Here is a 20128-nt window from a genome sequence, read left to right on the forward strand (position 1 = left end):
TTGTTCAAATTTTTAATAGTCACTGGACTGTATTACAGGATATAGTGCACTAAGGTACTAGTTCCATAGATAGCAGCAATGCAACTTTTTGGATGCCGGCTGCCGTAAAATCCCAAAGAAGAAGAAGAAGAAGAAGAAGAAGAAGAAGAAGAAGAAGAAGAAGAAGAAGAAGATGAAGAAGAAAATTGGCGTACGGTAGGTGGCGGTATGCAACTAAAAAAAGTTGGTATTGCAATTCGAAAAACAGCAAAGAAGAAGAGGAAGAAGAATTGTGGGATTGCAATGGCTGCTCCCTAGTCTGTAAACATTCGCGTTGTGTTTATGAAAGCCGCAGTTGAAATATTTTCCAGTGACAGCTACAGGTTCGTAATTTCCTCCATTATTTACCCGTCTATTAGTTTACGTCAAATAATTAACTTGATGTGAGAATTTCTGCATTTTAGACCCAAATAAACAAGCGGCAGTACTCCGCAATTTGCCGCCCGGCCTTGTCGGGACAGAACCTGATAGCTCGCAGGCTAGCTGAGGCTGGCTGCTCTATCTGAGGTACGCAATAGTTTCATTTCATTTAATCTATCCGTTATTAAACGAGGGAAAATGTAATAATTTAACTTACAAATGCTTTAATGAGTCCCAGTTAACGTTGTTAGGATTTACAACACGTCATCCTCGGAAACGCATCGATATGAACTTCTGCATTTGTAATACTAGCTAAATTGTAAAACAAAATTACAGTTGAGCTAAAACAAAAGACAGGAGAGCTAACGTTAGCTAGTATGAGTCTGGGCCCATTTGTGACTTTGAAGTAACGTTAACATACACGAAGTGTTGAGGTCACAAAATGAGCTAAGTTAACGTTCATGGCCAAACAGATATTGATAGTGTAATTGTCATATATGAATGAGTTACCACTTCATAAGTTAACGCTGTCTGTGTCTTGATGGGTTGAGTAAGTTAATAGATTATGCTACTAGACGTCTCTTTGAGCTGAAAGTAAAGTTTGATACACCAAGTATTGGAACAACCCACTTAGTGTCCAGGGTCTGAAACTGACACAAATCTCGGTTCAGTGTAGACTGACAGAAAATGAAATCACAACAAATTTGATAACCCAATACTTGTTCAAGTGATATATTAAGAAAGAACAGATAGAAACCTTTCCTTGTTCCATCTTCTCCACTGTAAGGATTTGCTGCTATTCTCTGTTTTATGTTATTGCTAATTAGAGCTGAAACAATTACTTAATTTATTAATTCATTGATTGACATAAAATTCATCTGCACCAATTTTGATAATCAACTAATTGTCCAGGTAATTTGTAAGCTATTATGCTAAGCTGAATATCTTTGGGTTTTTGACTGTTGGTCAGACAAAGTAAGCAATACGAAGAGGTCAACTTTCACTATGGAATCTTGTTATTTGCAATTATTGCTATTTTCTGACATGTTATAGATTATACGATTCATTATGCCCCAAAGCTCAAACCATTAGTTTTAAACAATGTTAAACAAAAAGTGTTGTCATGAGCAACAATTTAGTAGTTTCACACATTTTCACCTTTTGCACATGCCATTATTTCCTCACAGATAATGGATGAAGATTTGTCCATGCATAGGCTGGAAGGGACTGATCCAGCTTCTGAAGTTGGTGGACTGATAGTAAAGAAAAAGAGTGCTGCTGCAGAGCCCCATGTTTTTCGGGCACCCACTCCACGCACCTCCTTGCTGGGCTTGGATCTGCTGGCAGCCCAGAAAAGGAAGGAGCGTGAGAGTAAGGAGCAGGCAGACGCTAGTGCCGATGACAGAAATAGAAAGAAGTCAAAGGTTTCCTCCTACAAGGACTGGGAGGAAGGTAAAAGTGACTCTGAATCTGATGAAGAAGACGATGATAACAACAGGGATGCTAAGAAGGAGAGGTAAGAATAATAGAAGAAGAAGAAGAATATTTATTGAAAATCATAGATAATGTATATATAAACAGGCAACAACTATCCCTAATGTACATGGAGATTATCATTATTTCTTAATATAATCTTTCATTCTTTGGATCTCTGTACCCCTGCACTTTTTGTGGATTTTTAGCCTGTGAGTCCTTTCAGAGAGAAAGCCCAACTCACTAAAACAATGCAAATATAAAACCAGGACTGTCACTGTGAGTCATTGCAAAACTTTCTTTTAGGGCCCTATCTTGCACCCGGCCCTGTCTTTGCTAGTTTAAGACCTTAACCCAGTGCATTCTGGGCGTATTGCTATCTTGAGGCAGCGGGAAGTGATCGCGCCATTGACCAACAAAAACCTGGTCTAATTCAATAGTTCATTCATTCATTCATTCATTCATTGTTATTTTAACAGCAAATTAGTAAAATGCGCCTAGGGCTTATGCACAGCGCGTGCACACTATGCTTGTTACACACACACAGAGAAGCGCAGCAGCACACAAACATGCAAAAGATTACAAATAAAAATATTACGGTGCAAATCCGCCATCATATAAGCAATGCGCCAAGGTACAAACGCGCCTGGCTTTTAAAGGGAATGGGAGATGACACTCTGATTGGTTTATTGCAAGTTACGCCCAAAACACACCTATGAATTAAGGAAGACACTAAGTACAACCCTTTTGAACCTTGCGCCTGGCGCACGGACCCTTTTTTCTGCTGTCAAACTAGCAAAAGTGGATTTGGACACGCCCTAAACGCACCTGCGCCGTGCGCTTCACGCCGTGCTCTTAGATCGTTAAAATAGTATATTATTAATATTTATGCATTGATTGGTTATTTTTCTAACCGTAGTAGCACACAAATAGTATCATTAATGTGTGATATTTTAATTTTTGTCTTTCCAGTAGGAAGTATCGTGTGACTGGCTCTGAGACACCCTCAAACCCCGGAGGGGTCAGCGAAGAGTTCCGCCGCAGACACCAGCAGAGAGAGAAAGACAGACGTGAGCATGGAGTCTACGCTTCGTCCAAAGAGGACAAGAACAAAGAAAAAGACAAAGAAAGGAGTAGAGATAAGGGGAGAGACCGAAGGAATGAAAAAGGTGATTCTAAAGATCACTCATGTAGTTTGTGTTCTACTGCGAGTAGACTTTTGGTTGTAAGAAAAACTGCTAGCAATAACATTTTGGACTCAGGCAACATGTGATGGGCAAATGGTTCATTATTTTTTTACGTTTATTTATTATAAAGTGGATTATTAGTTTTTGAAAAACACAATTGGGAGATCAATCGATAATGAAATCCGATGTTAGATCAGTCAGGGTTGTTGAGAGTAACTTTCCCTGTCTCTGTCAGATGAGCGAGAGAGCAGCCATAGCCGTGGCAGCCGTTCGGAGCGCGGTGAGAGGAGTGAGCGCTCACAGAGGGATGGCTGGTCCGATCGCATCAGCCGGGGGAGTAAGAGAGAGGAACCCCTGACGCCACAGCATCGCCCCAGAGGTAGTTTTGTTTTATTTATCTGTTTTTATTTCAATGTGTTATTTATACTCTTATATATCCCTGTATTCATTTTATTATATATGTTGGTTGACTAAACTTATTTTATTTTTACATAGATTCTTTCACTCCCTCACGCTCCAACTGGGAGGAGGATGACAGCGGTTATGCCAGTTCACGGCTTTCCCAGTGGGAGTCCCCGTCCCCCGCCCCATCTAACAAAGAGATGGATCGCTCAGAGCGAAGCCATCGCTCCGGCCGAGAGAGTGAGAGGAGAGACAGGTAAACAACTGTCATTCGTTTTATCTCACAATTTTATTCTCCTCACCCCAAAACCTTAGTTTTATTTGAGAAATTTACTTAAAGTACATAGTGGATTTGTAATAACAAACAATACCTGATCGTTCAATGCACTTAAAATAATTGAGACTGAAAATGAAAAATGTTTTATTTCCTTTTGTACTTTCAGGTTTTATTGTGAGTTTTCTCATGGATTTAGGCAAAATGCAAATAATAGTCTGTTGAATAAATAAATCACCTCATTTTACAACCAGATCCATACCTACATAAAACTAACTTGAAGAACAAAAAATAAAGCCTTGGTTGGACTAACATTCTCCAAACACCTTATTTCTTCAATGCAACGGTGATGACGGCTACTGGTTATTTGCATTTTTACAACATTGCTATTTGTATTTGATATTACCACATTTTTCAGCTCCACGATTATATTGTCATCACACCCTTATTATGTACTGTCACTTAGACATGTAAGAGGCTTTTGTAAATCCTCACTGTTAGTTCTGCTGCTTAGCTGCTGAGAAACGAATGCTACTTGATGCTAACATAACATATGTCTGCTGTGTGCTTAGGTCAGTCAGAGGCCGTTACCCCGACGACACACCTCTGCCTACCCCATCATACAAGTACAACGAGTGGGCCAATGACAGAAAGCATTTGGGTTCTACACCTCGTTTATCACAAGGAAAAGGTACTATTCTAAAACAAGCTATATTGTGCTCACATGCTGGATTTATGAAATGTCTCATAATATTTCTTATTCTGCCTCTTCTTCAGGTAGGAAAGAAGATGGTGCGGGGGGAATTATGTTTGATAATGTAGATGAGAAAGACCAGTGGGAGGAGGACCAAAAGGTGAGTGGCACATTTATTCCTCATTCATGCCTCATAGAAGTTATTAACTATTTTCTGTTTCTATTTTACTACTTTTTTTTCTCTAATTGTCTCACTGTTTTGCAGCAAGCTGACAGAGATTGGTACATGATGGATGAGGGCTATGATGAGTTCCACAACCCTTTCACGACCACCTCTGAAGAATATGTAAAGAAGAGAGAGCAGATCCTTCAGAAGCAGACTCAAAAAAGAATTTCTGCCCAGAAGCGACAGATCAATGAGGTACTGTATGTCTGCATGCACAGGCATATATGAGATACGCTATATGTTTGTACTATATGTGTCCTGTTGGTACATCTGTTTGTGTTGGAGTCCATCTTTGTAACAGGCTGTTTCTTGTCTCAGGATAATGAGCGGTGGGAGACCAACCGTATGCTGACCAGTGGTGTGGTGCAGAGGTTGGAGGTGGATGAAGACTTTGAGGAGGACAATGCTGCTAAGGTTCACCTGCAGGTTCACAACCTGGTTCCTCCCTTTCTGGATGGAAGAATAGTCTTCACTAAGCAGGTAAACAAGGCCAAAATAGTTCATGAGGTTTACCATTTAAGTTGACAAATGGCTCTACCAAAATATTTACTAATGACTCGGTGTCATTTTTTTGTCAAAACTATACTTTTGAATGTGTGTATTTGTTTCCCTGCTGTAGCCAGAGCCTGTCATCCCTGTGAAAGATGCTACCTCTGACATGGCCATCATTGCTCGTAAAGGCAGCCAGCTTGTCCGTAAACATCGTGAGCAGAAAGAACGCAAGAAGGTACTAACACTAATGTTATTGTTGTTGATAGATAGATATATATATATATATATATATATATATATATATATATATATATATATATATCTATCTCTAAAGCCAGTAATGATTTTAAATGAATATACCATTGCTATATTCATCTGTATAGAGAAATGTGGTGAAGCGCTAAACACAAAGCAGATATGATCTTAATGCTGTGCTGTTGAGAAATGTCAATAGGGTTTGTTGACGTGTACCGGTCTCGTTGATAATGCCAGCACTGTCTAACTTCATCACTTCAGTGGTCTGTTGATGACATTTTAGCTGCAAACCACCATCACGTGCACGGAATTGCAATGTGTTTGTGAAGTTACTGACTGGAGCTTTAATCTTCATAATTATATGATATAATTGGAATAATTAATTGTTTTCAGGCACAGCACAAACACTGGGAATTGGCAGGCACCAAGTTGGGGGATATCATGGGTGTCAAGAAGACGGAGGAGAAAGACACCCCTGGGGGCAAAGTGGTAGGCGAGGACGGCAAAGTAGACTACAGGTGACCAGACTGTCTATGCAAAGATCTAGATGACATTTCACATTTTCTTTTTAATAATGCACAGGCTTAATTTGTAGAACTGTAATATCTGACCTGCCATATTAACTTTTCGTGATTTCTCTCTCCACCTTACAGAACAGAGCAGAAATTTGCAGACCACATGAAAGACAAGACTGAGGCCAGTAGTGAGTTTGCTAAGAAGAAGACCTTTCTGGAACAGAGACAGTACCTACCTATTTTTGCTGTCAGACAGCAACTTCTTAACATCATAAGGTATTGATACCCAGAGTTCATTGCTTTCCTCAAGTTTTATTCCCAATTTTCACCTAAAAAGTGTTTTACATCATATCAAAAAAATGTGATGAGTTATTCTTTGACTGAGTTATGGCGTTGACTGTTTCAATGTGTTAACTGGCACCTGCAGGGACAATAGCATCGTGATTGTTGTTGGGGAGACGGGCAGTGGAAAGACCACCCAGCTGACTCAGTACCTGCACGAGGATGGCTACACTAGCTATGGCATGGTGGGTTGTACTCAGCCCCGAAGAGTGGCAGCCATGAGTGTGGCCAAGAGAGTCAGTGAGGAGATTGGCACCAACCTTGGAGAGGAGGTGAGACAGCTGTCTGATGCTTAAGCAAACAATAACTACATTTGGGAATATTTAGCCCTGCTGCTGTGAACCAGCAGTCTGTGTGCAATTTTATCTGTGATGAGAATTGATTTGCTGTTGATATTAGGGCTGGCTCAATGTACGATGCCGTCGTTTTTGCAGTGGTGTAATGGCATTCATTGTGTGCAATTCTGATTGGTCAATGGTGTGCAGATTGATTTTGCAAGTGCAACTGAAAGTGGACACTAGTTCCCAAAATTAAGTTCAAAGAAATAGAAAGTAAAAGAGAATTTGTTCGAACTTTTATGTAATCAGAATCCTAAATTCTGTCTGATCACTTGTGTAGTTGCCCCATATCTCTAAATAGAGACACAAAGAGCTACTGGGTCCTTGTATCTCTGCTAAGAAAGTGTTTTGAATGGCCTGTACACTACAGTAATTACTATATGCCCAGTCTGAGGGCTCCCTTGCATAAACTCAATAGCAAGTCAAATGCTGTGTAACACTGCCATCTAGTGTTCAAAGGGAAAATATCACATCTGTTGCTGGCCTGGGGTTTGAACTCAGGAGCAACATAGATGATATAACAATGGAACAATGGAGCTGCTTTAATATTAGGTAGAGCAAAAAATGCTCTGTTACTGAAATTAGGTAGTATTTGTTTTTTTAAATTTTGATTAGGTATGATTTGTTTGTCTTTTTATAATCCCTATGCATGTTATACACTATATTTTGCTGCAAATACTTTAAAGATCATGCATATCATTTTTAGTTGATTATACTGACATTGTTGCCTGCAGGTGGGCTACGCAATCCGTTTTGAGGACTGCACATCCGAGAAAACATTGATAAAGTACATGACAGACGGTATCCTGCTCAGGGAGTCGTTGAGGGAGTCAGACTTGGACCACTACAGTGCTGTTATCATGGACGAGGCTCACGAACGCTCCCTGAATACTGATGTGCTGTTTGGCCTGCTACGTGAGGTCAGTACACAACTACCTAAGACCCATTAAAGATTTCTTTTAGTTATTTTCAAGACATACACACGGCTGCATCTGCTGTGTGTCTAAATGATAAATGACCTAGTGAGGTTGTTGTTTTCTTTTCTGATTTCAGTATAAAAGCACTGTATTTCCACTCAACTGTCTCTCTTCTGTCCACCGTTTCCCATCAGGTTGTATCTCGACGTACTGATTTGAAACTCATCGTTACCTCTGCAACTATGGACTCAGACAAGTTTGCTGCATTTTTTGGCAACGTACCCATTTTCCACATTCCAGGAAGAACATTTCCCGTAGACATCTTGTTTAGCAAGGTATGTTTCTTTTTCTATTCTACTTTCACTTAAAGCCGTAGTGCACAACTATTTAATATTAATAGAAGTCCGTTACATTCAAGCCGTTGCCAAATGAGTTGATACAAAGCTAATTAAGACTATCGGCTCCACAAACTCTCTGTATTTCTCCGTACGGCTATGTTTAGAAAATTGTAATCCGGCAATTTCCGTGCGCAGAAGCTTGAGTGAAGATAATTACCTCTTCAGAAGAGTCCATCATGATTTTTTAATCCTCCGTGTCCTCCTGGGCTACTAGCAACTGCGTGGTGCAGGGGTGGGGGTGGTGCTCGATTACCGAAGGCTTGCGTCACGTGGATGCAACGACAGTGTTGTTGTCATTACTTAGAATTCCTCATGGAGGAGAAAGAAACTACACACTATAGCTTAAAAGGCAATTACAATTCATCCTAAATGCATTACATTATTGGCATTAGTCTTTTGGCAGCTTCAGTCATATTTCAGGAGTCTAACAGCTTTTCTCACAGCACAACCGTCTTAGATTGTAATGTAATCTTTAATGTGTTTAACCTTAAGAAAAGGCTTTATGACAGACATAAGCCAAGTAAAATTATGTATAGCACATTTAGTCGTATTTTCACTACAATACACCGCTTTCAGTTTATCAAATTATTTGATAAACTGAAAGCGGTGTATTGTAGTGAAAATACCCTATAGACAATACATATACTGTGTTAATTGACATGAACTAACTTTTGGCAAATAACAATAAAAGGCTTTCTCCACTATTGTGTCAAAATTATATCTTGGTTGTTGCCATTTCAGTGGTTTTGTCTTGTACTGGACTGATTTGTTGTGTTTTTGTGTGTAGACTCCTCAGGAGGACTACGTGGAGGCAGCAGTGAAACAGGCCCTGCAGATCCATCTCAGCGGGTTGATAGGAGACATCCTCATCTTTATGCCCGGGCAGGAGGATATTGAGGTGAGCGACATGGCTGCTATTATCACTCAAATTATTGTTGCATTTTAATTTAGGCATAAAGGACTGTGATCTGAATTACATGTACTAAATGTGCTGTATAAGTAAAGTAGTAGTTTTTGCTCCTCAAAAAGACAGAATGTAACCTGTCAATTGCTGGCCACTTCCCGTCTATAGTTAATTTATGTATATTTTACATACATTTTGTCAGTTGACAAGGAACAGATGGTTCTTTCCATTTTGTCTTCCCAGTTAAAGTAAGGCATATCCTTGTCCTTGCAGGTGACGTCCGATCAGATCGTGGAGAGGTTGGAGGACTTGGAAAATGCTCCTGCTCTGGCCGTGCTGCCCATCTACTCCCAGCTGCCTTCTGACCTCCAGGCCAAGATCTTCCAGAAGGTTTGTTTCTGTAACTGCCCATAATGTTGCATGCATTTCTACACTTTATATCTATGAGTCCTTGTATTAAACACAAGCGAGAAAACAAATCTGGCTGCCTTTAATTTATCCTCTGCTAGGCTCCAGATGGTGTGAGGAAATGCATTGTCGCAACAAACATCGCTGAGACCTCCCTCACTGTGGATGGAATCATGTTTGTCGTGGATGCAGGATACTGCAAACTTAAGGTACTCCAAGGCATCACCTTATATCTATATTTATTTTTTGTACGCACTTTGCAGTTCTTGAAAGATCCTTTCCCTGTGTGCAAGTTTAAACCAATCTTACATTGTTTTTGTCTTACTATTTTTTGTCTTCTATTTTTTTTTTTTTCAACAGGTTTTCAATCCTCGCATTGGAATGGATGCTCTACAGGTTTATCCCATCAGCCAGGCTAATGCCAACCAGCGTTCTGGCAGAGCAGGACGTACAGGACCAGGACAGTGTTACAGGTAATGGCCCTTGTGTTCTCTCTGCATAATCAGTGGTGAGCTGGAATTGGTGCATACAAGTGTTAAAAGGTGTACCATATTTAGGTTCCTGCAAAGCTACCCATAAACTTGACTTTCTCCTGATATGACAAAAGGGAGGATATTTTCATTTTGTCATTCTTTTACACTACCGAGAGCAGGGACATAACAGTAATTCCCCACTATCTTCATTCATTAACATACACTTGACACCTCCCTGCTTTGCCATATTTACTTAAGGAAAGATTAAGCGATAGACACACACAGAGTGATACATTTTGCATTGCTAATGAGCGTGGATGATTATGAAACCCCACATATTTCTGGATTAATCCTGCCCACCTGCTCCTACACACAAGCTCACACAAATCTATGAAGAATCAGTTTTGGAGGAGCTTTACACTTTGTGCAGTCAAGGTGTTAGAGTGTATATGTTGGAGAGCAGAGAGAGTGAGTCACACTGGTTTGCTCTGCTTGCGTGGAGAATTCCCCACTCAAAGACACTTTTAGCTGTGACTGCACTCACTCACAAGCTCAAAACCTCCATATACATTACAATCATTCACTTCAGACAGCTGTAATTATTGCGAGAGCTTTTTTTGGTTGGGTCCTTTACTTTAACTCAGGCTCTGGATGTTTCCCTTTTAATAAATCGTAGCATCCTGAATTTTCCTCTGCAGCTGATCTACATCTGGCGCCTTTTGCTTATTTAGAATCCCACTGACATGTCTGTACATATTGGAGAACAACATAATTCAGTGTGACATAACTATTCCTCATTTCTCTGTCCCAAAAATAAAAAAATAATATATCTGTACATTTTTCTTGTTTAGAAAAATCTGATTTTGGTATAATATCATTCTTGGTGACTTCAATTTCACACTCGCTGTCTCTATCCGTGCCTGTCTCCGTGAACCTCCTCTCTATACAGGCTGTACACTCAGAGCGCCTATAAGAACGAGATGCTGACTACCACCATACCAGAGATCCAGAGGACCAACCTGGCCAATGTAGTCCTGCTGTTGAAGTCTCTGGGTGTTCAGGATTTGCTCCTCTTTCACTTCATGGATCCACCACCCGAGGACAACATGCTCAACTCCATGTACCAGCTCTGGATCTTGGGAGCTCTGGACAACACAGGTGGGTAATGAACAAAAGTTGGAATTACCAGAGGCATCATAACACAATGTTGATAAGATATCTTTTTATTAAGTATGCATTTACATGACATTGACATTTTTTAAGAGAAGTTTAATATGCTGAGTATTGTAATATACTGTAATTTTTTTTAACCTTTTGTGAAAGTGTTCATTTAAACTAGGACTACACCTAACATTAGTTATATTTTCTCTACCTCTAATAATAATAATAATAATAATAATAGTAATAAAAAAACAAAAAATATAATTTTATTTTTATTATTATTATAATAAACTATTTGTATACAGGGTTTCCCGGTTAGTTAAGGTGGTAGGTAGAGTAGAGTTCTTTAAAGTATAGCACCTTGACTTTTAGGCCTACTTCCTGTTGCGACTAGGGGGCGCTATGACTTTAAGTTAACATCAGCCTTTATTTGTCCTCAGGGTTGGAGTCTTATGAATCCTGAAAAGTTTCAAGCCAGTTGGACAATGACTCAAGTTATAGCCACTTCCTGTTTTGATGGCGAATATTTTAATGTCTTAAGGTGGCGTGGACTGAATTTGAAGTTGATCGGATGAAATCTCTAGGAGGAGTTTGTTAAAATGCGACATGTGGAAATGGCCAAAATCGCACTAATTTCGAACTTTGAAATCAAAATGGCGGACTTCCTGTTGGGTTTAGGGTATGGCTCCAATGACGTTTTTTGTACGTCTTGATATGCTACATATGTCTACCAAGTTTTGTGAGTCTACGTTAAACGCACTGCAGGGGCTACATTTTTTTAACTTTGTAGGGGGCACTAGCAAGCCATTTTTGTACGCCTATTCCTGAAACCCTTAAAATACATACATTTTCACCAGACTTGATGCGACCGCCAATTTTGGTGAGTTTTTGAATATGTTAAGCCCCTCAAAAAGGAAATTCATTTGCAGAAAATAATAATTCCTTCAGTTTCAATAGGGCCTTCGCCGCTGTCGGCCCTCGGTCCCTAATAAATAAGAAAGTGCAAAACAACATTCAAAATGTGCAAAGGTGATCACAGTCACTGCTTATGGCAGAGCTGACATCTAGCATCGCTACAAGCTATCCTTGGTTTTAAAAAGATCAATTCAAGGGCCCTTTGGTAATTGCACTCTTTTACAAGTAGACCATTGATGCTTATTTTCATTACAAACACCATACAAACTATACAACACTATATAAATGTTTTTTTTGTCCTTAACAACTGAAACAATTTAAACAAACAGTATACAAAGCAGCCCTGTGAGCAAGGGCGTTCAACAATCGCCATTATATCGAATCAACAGGCACGTGCAACCTAGCTAGCAGGTGAAGAACTCAAACAACAAAATCACCAGCTAACTTACTTTAAATTTGCAAGAACTATAGACTAATAACAGGCTTAAATAAACCCAAAACATAAGTTATACGACTTACAGTTCTCACGGACACACGCGCAATATCAACTGGCTAGTTATCCTCCGGACAGCGACAGACCACGTCTCTTTTTCTTTCTCTCATTTTGGCCGTGTGGCGCGCGTACCCGCTCGCGGTGTGAAGCGCCTCCGTGCTATTCTCCGAGATGCACTTGACGGCCTTCTGTGCAGCGGATTTTTTTTTTTGACGACCTAGTTAAGGCGGTAGGGTTCCCCAGCTTAGGCGGGCCGCCTGAACTGCAAAGTGCTGCGGGAAACCCTGGAATAGCACCTTTCACACAAGAAATACAGCACAAAGTGCTTTACAATAATAAGATGAAATAGAAAACAAAGAATGCCTAACATGAGATGGGACATAAAACCTTTTGAATAATATGAATACAAATAAAGGTAAAAATATTAAAATCAGTACCCATATTTGCAGCATGCACATATACATCAAACAGTGCAGCAGCTTCAAAAGGTCTCCATTCTGCTACTCTGTTCTTGTCTTTCTCTCTAGTCGTAGTACAAGGCCTAGACCAGTCTTAAATACAGAGGGGCCAGACACCATAAATCATCCGGTTTTTGAGATGATGATGAAGCTGTGACAGAGAATATTGGGTATTTCAGGGTCGTATTTCCCCCTCAGCGCTGCTTGGAGCTCCTACATACCACAAACACAGGCAGGAGACTAGCTGTTTAAAGGATGCTGCAGACACAGCAAACAGGCCTTGAGGAGATAGTTGTGAGGTTGAGCCAGTGGAGTAACTACCTAGTAACTGATCCTGTGTTTTATTTGACTGGTTGGGTCTCATTTCTGTCTCATCCTTAGCCAGATTCCAGGGGATTTATGGATTTTGGGATGAAGGGGGGGGGAATTTTGATGATTCCCTGTACTGTGTGTTAACAGCAGATTATCTCTGATTAAGCCTTACCTGCCCCAAACTGGCTGCTCTGCTTCTCTGCTTTTCCTCCTCGTAAGCCTCTTAGACTCTGGTCTAATCATTTAAATCGCAACTGGCAAAGTTTTTGATCTCACTCTCTTTTTTTTCTGTACAAGTATTCTCAACTGTCAGCAGTTCATCCTCCCCTCTCACAGTGACAGACAAATAAGTGTCACATTATGCTGGCTTCTTCCTCACGCCAGCAGGCTTTCGATGGAAAAGAAGCTTATCACTCACTCGTCTTGTGCTTGTTCCTCCTACGTTCTTCACGTCTCGCTCTTCGTAACTGTGTTCTCTTGTGTCCTTTCAGGTGCTTTGACACCGACGGGGCGTCTGATGGTGGAGTTTCCCCTCGACCCCGCCCTCTCTAAGATGCTGATTGTGTCCTGCGACATGGGTTGCAGTGCTGACATCCTTATCATCGTCTCCATGCTGTCGGTGCCGGCCATCTTCTACAGACCTAAGGTAAGTCTCATTTGATACAGTTACTGTATAATTGAGAAACATACTGTTTAGTATAAACGTACAAAGTGTCAGTGTGAAATTGATAGAAGGCTTCCAACTCTTGCACATCTATATTTACATCCATGTGTATTACAAGGTTCATTTATTTTGTCATTTTACAACACAGGGTTGCACAATGAAATATAAGATGTAGGCCCTTCCAGCTTATAGATAATATTAATATATTATGTTGTGTTAAAGTGGCTTTAATCCATATATTAACATCAGCAATGGTTGACATGACTACTTGTACATGCAACGGGTCACTCGAAGCGATGACACCATGGAGATTGTTTGGTTGATCTGTATTGGTTTTCCGGCCCGTAAATTGACTGTTCTAGTTTACTCTCATAGTGTTGTTTTTGGCGTTAGAAGGCTGTTTTTAGTGAAAAAGTAAAAAAAAAAAAAAAAAAAAAAAAGAAAAGCGGCACACTAGCTGTCTAGCACCACAGTAGAGACTAGCTGGTGAACACAGTGGAACATTTAGCAGTTTAAGAGCCTTTTAGCTCTGTTTTGGAGACTTAAAAAAAGAGCTACAAGGAAAGTAAATAATGGACTTAAATTCGCCAGCTGAAACCCGTCTCCCAATTATTATTATGATCATGTTGCTCAGTTACTGCTGGATGTGGGTATCAAACAGTTTTCTAACAAATTTGCCACATCATCTTAAAAGGTAATTTAAAATATGCTTAACTATGTTGTATTTGCAGCTTGTTTTCAGTTGCATGGCCAAAAAAATAGTTATTGCATTTTTAAATACTGTATTTAACAATTGACTCTTTTAAATTCATAAAATAATTTGTGTAACACTATTTTCCAATGAAAAAAAACAAAAACCTTGAAATAAAAAATTATTCCAGTGATGTATGGAAACTTGATCTGTGTGTCGCTGCAGGGTCGTGAGGAGGAGAGTGATCAGGTGAGGGAGAAGTTCTCAGTCCCAGAGAGCGACCACCTCACCTACCTTAACGTCTACATGCAGTGGAAGAACAACAATTACTCCAGCATCTGGTGCAACGACCACTTTATCCACACCAAGGCCATGCGCAAGGTCAGACTCTACTACTGCTGCTTAACCTGTTCTCTCTATCAACACCCTCTGGCCCTGGATAGAAACCACTCATTCAGTTTTCACTTGAATTCCAGCACAGCAAGATGATCATGTGGAAATTTCACAGTTTAAATTGTGCTTTGTTTTCTTGCTTTTAATTTGGTGTTTGAATATGTTTTGTTATGCTTTGTTTTAGATTGACAAATCTTCACCTGACATCAGCGATATGTTTTCCACTAAAACAATTGATTGCAAGCCAACAGGTTGGATGTGTTTCTATGTGGTTCAACTTCCAATTCATATTGTTTTTGTGCAGGTACGTGAGGTGCGCTCCCAGTTAAAGGACATCATGGTCCAGCAGAGGATGAACCTGATTTCCTGTGGGTCGGACTGGGATATCATCAGGAAGTGCATCTGTGCTGCATATTTCCACCAGGCTGCCAAGCTCAAGGTATTTCCTGCACTTTCCTCAGTTAATATGTCGCGCCTAGTGGCAATTGGTTGTGGCAGATTTATAGCAGCATAATTACAGTGTGGTGAAATATCCCTTCTGGCCTCACATTAATACAGCGCTAAAATCTGAAAGGGAATTTGAAATCATGACTGTATAATCAAGGTTCTCCGTTTGACTTATGAGAAGCTGGGTAACCCAAGCAATTGTAGCAGTGTTGGATATACTTCAGATTTATTTTCCTGCTGTCTAAGCCAGGTGGAGAAGCAAATTAGCCCATATGACCTGCTTTGCTCTGACCTGCATAAAAAAATTACACACAGGTTCCTATTTTCCTATTCAGAAATTCTGAGTCGCACATTTAATTAGTTATTTATGCCTGTGTTTGCTCCCAGGGCATTGGTGAATATGTGAACGTGAGGACAGGCATGCCATGTCACCTCCATCCTACCAGCTCCCTGTTTGGTATGGGCTACACTCCCGACTACATCATCTACCACGAGCTCGTCATGACCACCAAGGTAAAAAGTCTGCCGGCTGCAGAACCCGGCCTGCACGAAAAAACAATTAAAGATATATGTGTTGTTGATGTTTAACTTGTGCTTTGTGTTGTAGGAATACATGCAGTGTGTGACTGCAGTGGATGGAGAGTGGCTGGCAGAACTTGGGCCCATGTTTTACAGCATCAAACATGCAGGAAAAAGCAGACAGGTAAGGCAAGACAATGCTGATACTTGCTCAATGCACATCAGGTTAATTCATAACACAGCCAAAAGTATGTAGACTGGAATGTCCACATATGTCTGTGTACTTTTGTTCTGTGGCTGATTTCATAATTTGGGCTTTGTCCCTTAGACCAGTAGTTCCAAAACACTTTGGCTTGTAATCTCTTAGAATGAAGAAATTACTACTTGCGACCTCTTGTCAATGTTTGCATATGTCCATTGTTTGTGGCCAGTTCAACTAAAAAGCGATATATATTTTTTTCGATATACCTTTCTCATCTGTTTGTGTCGCTTTTCCAGGAGAACCGTCGTCGGGCCAAGGAGGAGATCAGCAACATGGAAGAGGAGATGTCCATGGCTGAGGAGCAGCTGCGAGCGCGTCGAGAGGAGCAGGAGAAGAAGAGCATCACTGGCACTGTTAAGTAAGTCTGCGACCATCTCTCTCCCTTTTGCCTCCTCATCACACACGGGTCCTCATCTAACAATAGTTCCCTGTGGCCCTCATTTTCCGTACAAGATTGAAACAGTTAATAGATAGAAACAGTTAATTTACCTACCTCGCTGCCAATTCATATCTTCACCCGTCCCTCCCTCTCCTCCTCTCCCACTCGCTCTACTCCACCTCTCTCACTCTTCATGATGAGCTTTTCTCACCTCTGGTCCCTCCAGACGAGACAAAAAGAAATAATATTGACTCCTGAGTGACCCCCATTACTGCAGCAATTTAAATTGTGCCATAGCAGAGCAGAGAAAGGAGGGGAACGTTCAATTTCAAATTAGACCAAAAAATTAATTTCACACCCATCCATGAGCTTTACAGAGAGAAATAAGGTTTTTTTTTTTTTATTGTTAATTAATCAGCTGGTTTATCTGTCTGAGTTTGCGTGACCACGTCTGTAACAGAACTGTTGAAAATAATCACACTGGAGGTGTAGGATTAAGAATTAGATTTAAGTAGAGGAAGCTGGATGTGTAATAATGAATGTCGGCGGCTCTCCTGGGCTCTTGGCTGCCTTTGTCCTCCAGCAGGCGTCACAAGCGTCTCCTCTAAGAGGTCAGTGTGACCAAGATGAAATATTCTTTCGGGTACGCCTTCATGTGCCAGTTGCTTATCACCTGTCTCCCTGCTCACCAGCACAGATCAGTGGTGTGAATTAGTAATGTCCCAGTCAGTTGTTTTGTGTTTAAAAGTGGAAATGCAAGTGAGTGTTTTTGGAACCACATCAGTGGTAAAAAGAAGAAGTGTGGGCCTGTTTAGTTCCTTATGAAGCACAACCAGTTTTAGCTTCCTAAGTACCAAACTTTTCTTTGGTTCCACTTGTGAGGATTTGCTACTTTTTGTTGTCATACATGACTGTAAATTGATAATCTTTGTGTTTTGGACAAACAAGACATTTTAAGACATCACTTTGGGGCTTAGGAAAGTGTAATGGGCCTTATTCATTCACTTTTTTCTGGCATTTTATAAACCAGCCAATTAGACTTATGGAACTTGCTTAAGTTGTGTAATCATAGTGTGCATCAAATGTTTCTTAAGGTTCTTGTTAAAGTTACAGTACTGTGTGTGTGTGTGTGTGTGTGTGTGTGTGTGTGTGGTAATGCAGTTTAGGTACAGATTGAGATTTTCTTGTTGTACAAAAATGAATAAAAACTAATGGATCCCTAGATTTGTAGGAAAACAAACATTCTAAGCACAGCAGCATGATTTGCTGTAATGTAAAATACAAAGTTTGTAGTGAATGGTCTAAAACCACTGTACATACAATACTGTTGAGGGAAGCGCAACAATTCTCCTGATGTGAACAGGGAGACTGGGACACAGTGACAGAAGGGTGTTATGGCCTGATGCTTGTAATTGCTGTGTGTGTGTGTGTGTGTGCGTGTTAGGGCTGTCCCAAACAAATATTTTTTTAAACGATTAATCTAGCGATAATTTTTTTCAATTAGTCGACTAATCTAACAATTTTAACGATTCATTTTCCCATTGCTTTATTATTATTATTAACAATTTACACAAAACAAATTTCAATAAGGTTCAAATCTCTATTTATTAAAATTGTTTAACATTGCACTGTTCAAGTAAAATGAATTTGTAGTGCAACCTGAAGCCAGATGTAGGCTTTACCCAATTAGGCTAATAAAGTAATGATTAAAAAAACACAAATACTTGATGAAGGGCCCGGCCCGAGGATAGTGGCAGGACGTGTCGGCGCGAGCCGGCCTGTGGGTCAAGTTCGGGCTCGAGCAGAGAATCTAAACTCTACTTGGGAGGGAAAGGGACAAAAAGGGGAGCAGAACTTAATGGTGTTTTGCTGCTGTTATCCTGACTCAGGGATGCATTTTACAAAGTCTACAGACTACCACGTTGTTGTTGGCATTAAGAGTAAAATACTCCCACACTTTAGAAGACTGTGTGAAAGCCTTTTTCTCAACATGTTGTTGAACTAGCGAGGAATCCATACTTGCGCTGTTGCTGGAGGCTTATAGATTTCTACGTGTGATGCGTCGACGCAAATTATTTGTGTCGATGCTTTTACGTAATCGATTACGCCAACTAATCGTGTGCGTGCGTGCGTGCGTGTGTGTGTGCGTGTGTGTGTGTGTGTGTGTGTGTGTGCGTGTGTGTGTGTGTGTGTGTGTGTAAGAAAGTGTGGGCAGTGTCAGAGTGTCACACTGCTGTAATTAAAGATGATAGATTGTGCTGTCAGAGGCGTCAGGTGCTCTACGTCCCAACACTTTTTTCACTACCCTGCAGTCCTGCTTTTATGTTCATGTCCAGTTGCACCGGCCAGTCTTCCCACACCTTCAGCCTTTTCTAACCACAGCTGCTTACTTAATGTAAAAGATGTTTAGCATTGGACTAAATGGAGCAATAATGAATGAGGCTGAATAGTATGTTGTCACAGTGGATAAAACTTGTCTTCCCACCATCTTTTCTCTGATTCAGGGCTGTGAAAATCGTCACGCCAGGAAGGAAAGAAGAGGCCCCCATGACGCCTAGACGGACACCTGCCCGCTTTGGACTGTAGAACTCCCCCTGGAGGTTAAAGCCCACTAACCAACCAACCATTTTGGCCCCCCTAGACCATTATCATCCAGACCTGGACCACACCAGCACAAGCAAACACAGTGTAACTTCCAGCTGCCATTTGTCCCTCCCAGCATGGCCAGAATCAACTGCAGTTCATGTAGAGACCACTAGAGTGAGAACTTGTATAAGGCACAAGAGTCAAAGACGTAGCCTGGTCCATCAAAAAAATGTCTCCCTCCACCTTCATCAGCCGATAGCTGTTTCCATGATACATTTTAAGGAATAAAGGACTGTTGTTTTTTTGTATATTCAGTATTTATATGTTGTCATTACTGAAGTGTTTTACAGATGTCTCTATACAGTAATGATTTTACTTGAGCTAGTAACATTTAATTTTCTATGTTCTGTTGCATTTCTCCATTTTGAGTGTATTATCAGAGGGAAATAGTGATCTAATTTGAATATTACTTGTCTTTATGTCCTTGCATTTACTAGTTATTGTACTGTTGTGGCTAGAGCAGCCACATGAAGAAATGAGTGCCACCATTAAGTGCTCCTCTACAGACTGAAGCACTATTCAAACTGTACTTGTGGCTTGAGTGTCTTCAGACTCTAGAGTTGTGTTGTAATGCCCAATACACACACACACACACACACACACACACACACACAACACTCATGCAGGCTTAGGCAATTGACCTTTTTCTACTTTCTGTTAACCTTGTTCCACCAATGTAATGTACCATAGCTTTGCTTCATAAAAAAACATCACTCTGGATTAAACATATCAACTGTTTTCTTTTTCATGGTCCTTGTGTTCAAAATAGCACACTGTTTCCTTTTATTGTTTTCCTCTAAACAAATGTTGATGTACGCCCTCTCAGCTGATCAGAATATTGTGCAGCTTCAGATAGACTATCTGTAACAAAAGGGTTTAGTGAGGGCCATGTTTGGATAGTGACGGTGGTTCTGTTTTGTCTTGTTTTTTTTACATGGATCTGAGACAGCACAAGGCCTGCTAATGGATTTCATTTTGCTCTCAACATCTTTTGTAAATTAAAAAAATAAATGTTAGCTATTTTTTTTATAATTCAAGGTGATTTCATTCAATATTGTAGTCACTAATGTGTCTTTGTGCGCTGCAAGTGC

General features: G+C 40.4%; 1 protein-coding gene across 4 annotated transcripts; it reads left to right on the forward strand.

Annotated features, from left to right (window-relative positions):
• Nucleotides 1-229: 229 nt before the first annotated feature.
• On the forward strand, nt 230-19775 carry dhx38 (DEAH (Asp-Glu-Ala-His) box polypeptide 38). 4 transcript variants are annotated; one of them, XM_031324180.2, is made up of 28 exons: nt 230-362; nt 444-546; nt 1587-1915; nt 2845-3041; nt 3295-3438; nt 3555-3717; nt 4308-4426; nt 4513-4589; nt 4695-4850; nt 4974-5135; nt 5275-5382; nt 5796-5920; nt 6056-6193; nt 6345-6531; nt 7332-7517; nt 7709-7849; nt 8700-8810; nt 9090-9206; nt 9326-9433; nt 9585-9697; nt 10647-10855; nt 13528-13682; nt 14617-14772; nt 15089-15223; nt 15619-15744; nt 15839-15934; nt 16249-16370; nt 18896-19775. In XM_031324180.2, the coding sequence occupies exons 3-28, from the start codon at nt 1590-1592 to the stop codon at nt 18975-18977; spliced, it is 3759 nt and encodes a 1252-aa protein (XP_031180040.1). In that variant the 5' UTR covers nt 230-362; nt 444-546; nt 1587-1589; the 3' UTR covers nt 18978-19775. The 4 variants fall into 4 exon arrangements, with proteins under 4 accessions (XP_031180040.1, XP_031180043.1, XP_031180041.1 ...); XM_031324183.2 differs by having other exon boundaries at nt 235-546; nt 2848-3041; XM_031324181.1 differs by lacking the exon at nt 444-546 and having other exon boundaries at nt 235-362.
• The last annotated feature ends 353 nt before the right edge of the window (nt 19776-20128 follow it).

Source organism: Sander lucioperca, chromosome 3, assembly GCF_008315115.2.
Source record: "Sander lucioperca isolate FBNREF2018 chromosome 3, SLUC_FBN_1.2, whole genome shotgun sequence".
Taxonomy (NCBI): Eukaryota; Metazoa; Chordata; class Actinopteri; order Perciformes; family Percidae; genus Sander; species Sander lucioperca.

Coding starts and splice junctions, on each gene's coding strand:
- dhx38 (XM_031324180.2), top strand. CDS start 1,590: ATGGATGAAGATTTGTCCATGCATAGGCTGGAAGGGACTGATCCAGCT. Junction 9,434..9,584: donor CAGGATACTGCAAACTTAAG/GTACTCCAAGGC, acceptor TTTTTTCAACAG/GTTTTCAATCCTCGCATTGG. Junction 13,683..14,616: donor CCATCTTCTACAGACCTAAG/GTAAGTCTCATT, acceptor GTGTCGCTGCAG/GGTCGTGAGGAGGAGAGTGA.